This window comes from Montipora foliosa, chromosome 3 (assembly GCF_036669935.1).
Source record: "Montipora foliosa isolate CH-2021 chromosome 3, ASM3666993v2, whole genome shotgun sequence".
NCBI classification, from domain to species: Eukaryota; Metazoa; Cnidaria; class Anthozoa; order Scleractinia; family Acroporidae; genus Montipora; species Montipora foliosa.
Window position 1 is genome coordinate 1,294,435 of NC_090871.1, and position 10,000 is coordinate 1,304,434.

Consider the following 10,000-nt stretch of genomic DNA (forward strand, 5'->3'; position numbering starts at 1 on the left):
TTAATTTCGCTTACGTCAACGAGTTCGAATTTGCCATCACGTTCTATGAGAACACGATCTCCGATCATTTCCATGGCAGGACTTTTCATTGGCGAGACATCACCGTTTGCACCATCTTGCGATTCATCTGAACCGACACTGCTGTCCAGGAATTCATGGCTTTCTTTTGGCAGATGGGCATCTTCGCCCAAAGTCACGCCATTCTCAAGAGCTTTACTAACTTCTTCATCTTCGACCGCTCCCACATAATCGTCTTCCCCTGACGAATTAACACCTCCGTTTTGCAATTGTCCATTATCGTGGCTGTCATTCTCCTCCATCAATTTCTCCATTTCTTTATCGTCTATGCTACTGTCTGAATCGGATCTAACACGAGGTTTGTCTAGTTTATCTTCGTCTTCTTCTTCCGAAAAAGATGCCTGCGTAATCGAGATCCGAACTCTACTTGGATTATGCGGCTCGCCGTCAAATCTGTCGAAATCACTCTCCATGGTTTCTGTGAGTTATCAAGAATAATTCGCCGAGGTTTTCGGTGGCGACTAATCAAGAGATGTTTATATTGCACTTATTATTGTTCCTGTCACCTGTGGCAACTCAGCAACATGGCAGGGTTCGGAAAGGTCTGAAGGCATGGGAACTAGTCGGTGTCATGTGACCGAACCGAGCCCTGTGGTTGGCCGTCATACTCGTCGATTCCGATAACTTATAAAATCTTTTCGATCAGGAAGACTTTTAAATCACCTTGCCATGGGCCTCAGCAAAATATAAACTGCGATCGAATTACAAATTAGGAATGAAATTGTCCCAAATCGGATAATAATTCGAAAGGTCTGTCTGACAACGACCTAGTAAGGATCAGTAATCGTTGTTCAACATTATAAAATACATGTACATTTCACTCGATGAAAAACTCAAAAATAGTCGATCACTTAAAACTACAAAACTACTATTCTACTTCAGACAGCCAATAACGCGCAGTCGCACGAAGTGCGAGAAGAGGACTTCTCACGAGGCCTGTCATCACGAGATACCATCTTAATATGCTGAGTAAAATATATATACACAACTTTTTTATAACATGCTGTCCTTGTGGTATACAAACTGATGCCAAGTAAGAAAATAACAAAGGTGCGCATGCGTATTGATAAGTGAAAATTCTTTATGTAATTCCGTTATCTCGGTCTGTATGGTCTGTATTAGATCGATCATTAGACACCGTTAGATCGGAGGACTATGACGACTACGAGTACGAGACCGAGTACGAGCGACAGTACGAGCTTTAACGTTCTGAGCTCGCGCACTTCGAAGGGCTGGAGCAGTGGTGACAACCGGCTCGCCTCCTAGCCTGCGTAGCCAGCGGGATATTTTTTCGCTCTCGCGAGTATGATGGTTCTGGCACGAGTGGGCCGCGACTAGCATGGGGCCTAGTAGTTTTGAAATCCTCGCGGCCAAAACACGACGAAGCAACCATCGATGTACTCCCGCGATAAAATATCCTGCCAGCTACGTGGTTTCAAACAGGTGGTTTTGTTTGAACTGTGGGAGACGAGTAGCCGGCATCACATAGGTCTCTACTCTGCTAGTTCCGCGAGTACAAGAAAACGGTGGAGCTGCCAGAGCACCGCCTCCAAATATTTGTTCGGGAGCCTGCTCGCAGGTTATTGAGAGCCTGGAGATCACCTTTCGAAGAACAAGAAGAGATGGCATGGCGTTCTCATAGACGTCTCTCCTTTATTGAAGGGTCACCATAAGGGTTAATAGCATAGACGAGGACATCGGCTCATCGGCTTGTTTCGATGGTCTAGTGGTCATCAATGATGCAACTGTCTCGTGTGCTCTAGATACAACCTTCTTGACCTTCATTACATGTTCTATAAAATTCTTGGGAATTAATAGCGTGTTTTTTCAAATTAAATTGACGAGAAAAGTGCTCGAGTTAACTTCATGTAACTGAAATGAAAGAGAAAATGTCCTTCTCGTCTATCCCAAACGCCCATTGAAGGCGAGGAAAGAACCTCTCCCTGGTGAGACAGGTGCTGATTTGCAACACATGAGAATGAGGTACTGCACTTTTTAGGGGTGTATGGGTCGGGGGTATTGTGCGCTCTGCAGTGGCCGCGAACATTACATAACAAGTACAGTGCGTTGCCTTGCTCACATACTACATAGCCGACCACAAGGCGCAATCGAGAATGCACTGGATTTTGTGCGAGAGATCGCTGGCTCGACCCTGGTCGGACACGCAGGGAGTTTAGATAACTGAAGAGAAAGTGCTGCATTTCCCCGGGGGGGGGGGGGGGATGGTGTAAATTTCGGACTTTGGTCTCACAACGCAATCATATGTAGCCGTGAAGGTCTCCTTTACGGTTGCGCGCGAAGAAATATAAAAGTGCATATTTACACTTTTACATTTCTTCACGTAGGTGAAAGTATTAGATGATTATGTCTTTGCCAAAGTCACGGTATTTTGTTTCTCTGTGTTTTAATATGGTCTTTTTTAGGGGTCAAAAAAAGCCTGGGCCACGCCAAATTGGTCTCCTTTAGGGGTTTAATTTAAAATTTCCGACGAGCATCCCTCCCCTTTTTAGATGGGAGTCCCCTCCCCCACCTGAGTGCCTTTGTAACTAGATATGCAAATGGTTAGACTTTCTACTCTTCTTGGATAAGGACAATAAGTCGAAGGTCCCGTCTCACAGCCCTTGTTCTTTCACTATGTGAGACGTTAAATACCCCACACAATATTCGAAAAGATTACTAGTACGGCACAGATTTCCCGGTATTGTGGTTTAACCTTTCCAGCGTGTGGCCGGCTTGGCAGGACTAATTAGCTTGAAGGGCTTCTTGGCTACTTAGCCAAGTGCTGGGGCCTCACTCAAACATCGACTTCCTGTGAATGGGTTTTTCGTACATTTTTTTCCATCATTATTTTTTATTTATTTGTTTGCTACAACAATGACGCATTAACAAAAATAGAGAAAAGAAATAAACTAAAAGTCGCACTGTTTCTCTTTTACCGTCAAGGGCTTTCACGCCCAACTGCTGCATCTAAAGAACATCTTTGCCTAATATTTTTTACATTGTAATCCAGGGGCCAAAATTCCAAGTTTAAGTCAGGCCCTTTCAATGGAAATTTCCCTAATCGTCAAGCACAATTATTTGAGGCTCCAGAGGTATTGGTCTCCTTGGTGCAGAGTGGATTTTTAATTTTCTTGAGCCTTCTTGAAGTCCAGGAATGTTTGCATTGTCTTTTCCTTTAGGTGTGAGGGTTGTGAGTGCAATTCGTCGGGGTTGTGGATGACCGTTCTTTTGTGTTTGGTTGGATGGGCTGTTTTCCTTATCAGTCGTGACCGTAAATGATGACTCGCTTGCAGTGTCTTTTTCAGCTGAGGCACACATCTCCCTCAGAGTTGGTTGGTGCTCTGAAGTCGAATCTATCACCTTCATGCCCAAATTACTTGTTGTCTGACTTTTAATGGTTGTGGTAGGTTTATCACTTGTTCCGAGAGCCTGGTCTGCTGCATTTACATTATTTGATAACCATGGCGTGAGAGGAATACGTCGTGGAGTTATCTGATTGACGGTAATACATCCCGGATTTGAATTTCCTGTGACAAAAGTAGAAGTTGCCTGGTTTGGGGATACTGTGATTTGTGACGTAACAGCTTCTGTCTCTGGAACTGGAGTAAGGGCGATCCTCTTTCGTGTTGCTTTAACACCAGGTTTAGTTGGTGTAATTTTCATTGGCACAGTAAACTTGCTTATCTTGCAGGCTGCAGGGTCCTTTCTGCCAGTTGGAAAAGTCAGTTTATCTCCGGTCTTGTCATCATTACCAGCTTTTTCTGCGGCTGGTGACGAGGTGGGCCTTTTTCCTGCAAAAGTGAAAGCCAGAGATTTAAAAAGCAAACCACTCATTTTTCAGAATATCACTGACCACCAGCATTCAAAACCTCACTTTTCACCTTCCGTTTAGCTAGACCAGTTGTGGACTGCATCAGTGGGTATGAGGGAAAAATGGAAATGAACACGCAGTGCGTTTTACGGCGTACCTTTGCTAGCCATCTTTTGTGAAAGGACAACGTAAAGCGATCATCTACAAGGTTAAGTTTAAAATTTTAACTCACAAAGATAACTCTCCTATCCCTTCCTTCAAACACAGCACTTTTTAAAGTTTACACTGCATTTTTTTAAAGCTTCACACATGTACAAATATTGTCGAACCAGGATTTGGTGTTCTACCAGTCGTCGGTTTCCAGTGCTTCCATTGCTGGCGTATCAAGGACTCTAGAGAGAAGAAAGGTAAAAACCACTGTTGCCCTACCTGAGGCATCCATATTCTGCCCCATATTGGGACTGCTTCTTTCCAAGACCTGGGCCACTGACAGGTCATAAGGTTTGCCGAGTTCTCCTTCATGAAAGTGAATAGTAGAGCAGTAGCCATCAGAAGATGACACTACAAGGATAGCTCCGTCACTGGACCTGCAAAATGACATAGCCATGACAATGGTCAGTTTCCAAGAATAAGAAGAACTGTGGCTGTGCATTTTGATTTTGTTCACGTACCAAGTAACATCAGTCAGGGCTGCATAATGGATATTGCCAATGAATGCAAATGGCGTTGCTTGTTGAGTGTCGTACAACAGAACTGAATCCAAAGTAGCCACAGCAAATACCATGCGATAAGGTAACCTGAAATGGACTTAACTATTAGAGGGTAATGTGCTAGTTTTCTACCCATATAAACCATGTGAGCCTTAGCCCTACTAATGGAAATGGGCCTACACAAGGGCAGAGAAAAACTCTGACCAGGGTGGGAATTGAGCTGCTGTTTTCCAACTGAGCTAAAAGGTCAGATGGGAGCAGGTCGTGGGAATTTAAGATGCCAATGTTACGGCAATAAATATGTCCAAGTAAAAGGAAGGGTTACGTTTTTGCAAACGTTGGCTGTGCAGCACTTATATTTCAACAGACTTAATTATTAGAGGGTAATGTAAAGTGCTAGTTTTCTACCCTGAAATGGCACAAGAAAGGAATATTTGAGACATTTTTGAAATCAAGCCAATACCACAGATATCAGGGCAGAAGTAAAACCTGAATGCCACTAATACAGTCAACTCACACAAGCTCAAACCTTTCAGGAGGATCTATTAATCACGAGCCACAGACTAAAATGCTCAAAAATCAAGTGAGTTTCTAAACAACTCTCCTTGGACAGATCGTTAGCACAGTGGAAAATTACACTTACGAGGATAGAGACAGCGAGAAAAGAAAAAAACATTGTATAAGGAAATAATATGGTGACAGTGCCTGGTTTTGAATCACCAACCAGAGTTAAAACAATAGTCTGTGACTCTTGATAATGCCAGTTTATTTATTAAAATCCTATTTGTGCAAGTTTTTTTCTGTGATGAGGCAGCGCATGAATGTTAAATTTAAGTGTGAGCTTTGATTATTTCTGAATTGAAGATCACGGATTGGGGCGTATAATAACTATGTTGTATTTTCGGCTAGTTTTTCGATTTTGCTTGAAACTGGCTGAAACTTTTTGGTCTAAAAGTGAACCCTTCTGCTGGACTTTCCCCAAATGATTTGTGCTTCAAGTTTTGAAAACTACCCCCAAGTATAAACACGGTGGGCTCTGTTGAATAAGAAAAAAAGAGAGCTTTTTTAAACTGCAGTTACATTATTGCATCAAGGTGACTCCAGGTATTTATTCCCAATAGTCATTACTGCAAATAAATTTGTTAATGTGTTTACTTCACCAGAGTAAGTGAAACGTACTTGAACAAACTCTTTGAAAACTTTTCTTCTGCTGCATCAGCTGATTTTGAATCAAAAGAAAGAATTAGTTACTCTTCATGTTACCAAATGATCTCAGAAGTTTACCTGTCAATAGAATTTTTTGTCCCAAGTTTTACATGCCTTCCCCAGGGAATAAAGAAACACGAGGCAGGAGGTTAACCTTTTAAAAGTGTCCGTGCATTTTTGGTCAGTTGTAGTAGGAATCAAAAGACTGTCTATAGGGGCACCTCTTTTTGTTGTAAGGAATCACTCTTTGATGCCTCAAACATGAGGATGCCAAGAGTTCTCTTGAGATGGACTAATACTCTTTTTGGAAGACAAAAAAGGGCATACCAAAACTTAGCAGTGACGAGGAAACTAGAGGAGATTGCTCGCTTACAGACCAAAATCCAGGCTAAAGCACAAGACAGGGTTCACTGAATGAACGAATAAAAATTTAGAGAACAATATCTCACTTATGGTCATACAAGCAGTAAGCCTTGAGACTTAACACATACCATCATCTTGCCTGAGCTCAAATAGTATTGGACAAAATCGCACCGCAACAGAAGCCTTCTGAGGACTAGGAAGGTATAGCACTGGTCTAAAAAGAAGGAAAAAAAGTTCATTTACACTGTATTTTAAACTTGACAAAAATTGTTTTAAAGCCAATAGCAAAAAGACTCACTTGTTAGGGGAAGCCCGTGTGAATACATAAGTTGTGTTGACCACTTGATCACCAACGTCAAGACGACCAGCTGCCAAACAAGAATACAATAACTCAGCAATTTACATAAAATACCGTAGTTTTTCGGTTATAAGGCGCAGCATTTTTTTTCTCATAGAAACTACTTGTTGGCTGCAAATGTGACCTAAAATCAAGGTGCGTCTTATAGCTGAGTATTTTCTTGGAGCAAAACTTGTGTAGGAATGATTCTTCGATCCTTTGCTGCCATTTTTTATGTTAAAATCGTCCCAGTCATCCCTTTACTGTGATTCCAAAATTGTGGCTTCACACTAATGTTTGTGATGATGGCCTTCAATTCTTAGCGTTGTACAACAAAAAACACCAGCAAGAAAGTACCAATAACACTTCTATTGCACAGGTTAACAAATACATGTAGTTTGATCAAATGCACATTACAATATGAATAAATAGCATTAGAAAGAAATAATATAATAACAGTCATAAAATAATAAGCCCAGTGAATACTAAATAGAATCCAAGTATGGGAACTGGTATGATACTGTACATGCATTATAATAAAATTATTGTAATAAAATAAGAACAAAGCAAGCTAAGATCAGTCCAACTAAGGTGTTAAAATGCTTTCAATTGGTAAAAAAGTGCGCCTCAAGGTGGCGTTTGAACTTGTTTATATCACTCTTGCTTCGCAGCTCTTCTGGGAGAGAGTTCCATAGTCTACTGAGCTGTGACTGTGAATGCGCTTTCACCTAGAGTCTTTTTTGTGATTCCATTCCGCATGCAAAGGTGAAGATGAGATTTTCAGTTTGTGGCATGAAAGCCATCAAGTTTGAAATTTAGTTAAAAGTGCGACTTATAACATAGTGAACCTTGTATCTGAAAAACTACTGTGACATGATTTTGTGGTAATCTTGCAACCCGCTTAACATCAAATCACAACTGGATCAACTATTATTTCACAATGGATCAATAGGTGACCGTGTACTATGAATAATACTGAAAACAGTTTGAACCCAGGAATGACGAGTGACCCGAAAACACTGACTCCCGGTTTATGGAGCCCCCAACGGACTGGGTCCACGGACTACCACTATGGACCCCCTCTACGGACAAACCCAAAACAACACAGAAATAAAAACAAATAGAGTTAAAGAAATAAAACTAAAGATTTCAATGACTTATCAGTTGTCTGGATAGACCACTGAAGTTGGAGAAATCACATATCTCACAGTCTCGGACTCGGGCGCAAGGTATATAAATCACATATTGCCAGTTCCTTCAGTTTGGACCGGAGTGCTTTGAGAAAATAACTAAGTTTAATTTCCACCATTTTGTTCAAAAGAGAGATATCATAAAGCCTGGGGCGAGTTCATAAACCCGTGGGAAAACGATCCGGACAAAATGGTGGAGTACAAATGAACACAAAAAGAACTTAGTTATTGTCGGTCTTCTTCGAAGGACTCCGGTTCACAACGAAAGAAGTGGCAACATATGTGATTAATATACCTTGCGCCTGAGCCTGAGCCTGAGTCCGTTAAATTTGCGAAGCGCAACGGTTAAGATTTCCCCTAGACAAGTGGTCTATCCTGATAACCGGCAAGTCAAATATTTAGTTGTTATTTATTTTACTTTATTTGTTTCTATGATTATGTTGTTTTGGAGTGGTATGTAGAGGGGGTCTGTAGGGGCAGTCCATGGACCGGTTCATAAGGCAGTCCATGGACCTGGTGTGTAGGAGGGTCCACGGACCATGGGTTAGTGTTTTCCGGGTCACCCAGGAATAACAAATCTTGGGGAACATCATTGGGGTGAATATGAAGTCCTGAGAATGGCTGTTGACAACCAAAGCAGAATCATCTTCAGAGGAAAGTGAAAGTGGGTTGTCTGTCAAAATGTCTACATATTCTGGTCTGTGAGCTTCTTGGTCAACAGAAACACCATGTTTTTGGCTGTAAGAACTACAGAACTGTGAGAATTGCTGTTCACAGTCTTCAAAGCCAATAACATCATCATTGGCTCAACAGACAGACTTCCATCACATCAGACAACTGGCACACAACACTTGTCACGACTAAAGTGAAAACCAACAGCCCTTCTCAGAACTAAACTCACCAGACTGTCAGGGTCCTTAAGGTATCAATGATAGTGATATAAGGTGGCAAAATAAAGGTCATAATCACCTCACCTGGGACTATTAACAAAGAACCATCTGGGGAATAACTTGGACGACGAAAAAAGGATGGCATAGTCTCATCATGGAACATTTTTCCTTGTTTCAGGGACTTAAAAAGAACATACCAACCATGTTAAAGATCTGTCATGTCATCAGGGATCAAGGGTGGACAACCTTGGGAGAAGGGTGACTTATCCTCATTTACAAGTTTTCTACCTTTTATCTTATGTTGATGCTGCTTCCCATGTACTATTTCTTGAATTATTTGTTCAACCCTTCCCTTCAAGCTGCATCTCCCCATCCAGCCCTTATTCATCAAAGAAATTAAGACCCCAAGACTGAACCTACATTGCCATAGAAAAAAAAAATCCAGGAAAGGTGTAGTATATTTGACTTAAGTTAATTTTTAAAATTGAACAATGGATTCAGATTTCCAGCATTTTAATTGGCTCCCTGGCTATCAGTTCATATACCTGCTGTACCTAATAAATTATGGTCAAGAAACACAATAAAGTGAGCTGAAAACATTTTTGCCATTTTGTGCCAATTACAAAAATCAACACGGAAGAGTTGTTGATCCTGGAGTTTTTCATAAATCAATATTATTATTCTACTCTCGCTAGCTGGATATAAAATGATTATAACCAACTTGGAGTGTTTTCTATCTCTTCATATCCAGTGTCCCCTCATACAATAATAATAATAACAATAATTGTTAAATATTACATCCAACATTCCCATTGTCAGCTGTGATCTTATACCCACCCAAATTTACTACCAGGGCAGTGCCATTTTCAGGTTTTTAGAGATTTGAAATGTTGTCTAGATTGTAGACAATGATAATAACTCAGGGCTCGAAATTGCGACCAATACAGTCGCATTTGCGACTAAATTTTTCCCTTTGCGACTAAAATATCTGGAGAAGTCGCAAATTTGCGACTTGTTATCACCTTCGCTCTTTCGAAACAAAAGGGTTAGCAGTTGCCACTTTGCTGCTACTTTTGCTAAAATAAGTAAATGACAAAATTACTTTGTTTCTCGCTGTGAATTTTCTCTGAAGATAGCGTAATTGTAGAGTAATTTAGCTGCGATGTTACGTGCACAGCTCCATTCCTTCGATCATTCGCCATTTTCAGCGGTTTCTTTACACACATGTATTGCAGGCTCATATTTTTTTCCAAAAATGCTGACAACACAATGCAGCGCGGCGATTTTGCGACTAAAATTTGCGAAATTGCGACTAAATTTTCGTATCTTGTCGCTAATTGCGACTGGATTTTTTTTGTTAATTTCGAGCCCTGTAACTGAAAGCCAGTTTAACCAATTCACCCCTAAAGCGACCC

General features: G+C 41.0%; 2 protein-coding genes across 2 annotated transcripts in view; both read right to left on the reverse strand.

Moving 5' to 3' along the window:
• Positions 1 to 619, reverse strand: part of LOC137996418 (coiled-coil domain-containing protein 181-like) — an 11,581-nt gene extending 10,962 nt beyond the window's left edge. The window contains exon 1 of the mRNA XM_068841805.1: positions 1 to 619. This exon is cut by the window's left edge and continues 403 nt beyond it. Coding sequence (XP_068697906.1) covers positions 1 to 491 — 491 coding nt within the window. The 5' untranslated portion in view covers positions 492 to 619.
• Positions 620 to 2,886: 2,267 nt separating this feature from the next.
• LOC137996419 (chromatin assembly factor 1 subunit B-like) overlaps positions 2,887 to 10,000 on the reverse strand; it is a 14,067-nt gene continuing 6,953 nt past the window's right edge. Inside the window, exons 8-14 of the mRNA XM_068841806.1 lie at positions 8,670 to 8,766; positions 6,467 to 6,536; positions 6,297 to 6,382; positions 5,779 to 5,818; positions 4,561 to 4,686; positions 4,319 to 4,476; positions 2,887 to 3,869 (exon numbers count right to left, since the gene is read on the reverse strand). Of these exons, the coding sequence (XP_068697907.1) occupies positions 3,136 to 3,869; positions 4,319 to 4,476; positions 4,561 to 4,686; positions 5,779 to 5,818; positions 6,297 to 6,382; positions 6,467 to 6,536; positions 8,670 to 8,766 (1,311 nt within the window). The 3' untranslated portion in view covers positions 2,887 to 3,135. The remainder of the gene's footprint in view (positions 3,870 to 4,318; positions 4,477 to 4,560; positions 4,687 to 5,778; positions 5,819 to 6,296; positions 6,383 to 6,466; positions 6,537 to 8,669; positions 8,767 to 10,000) is intronic.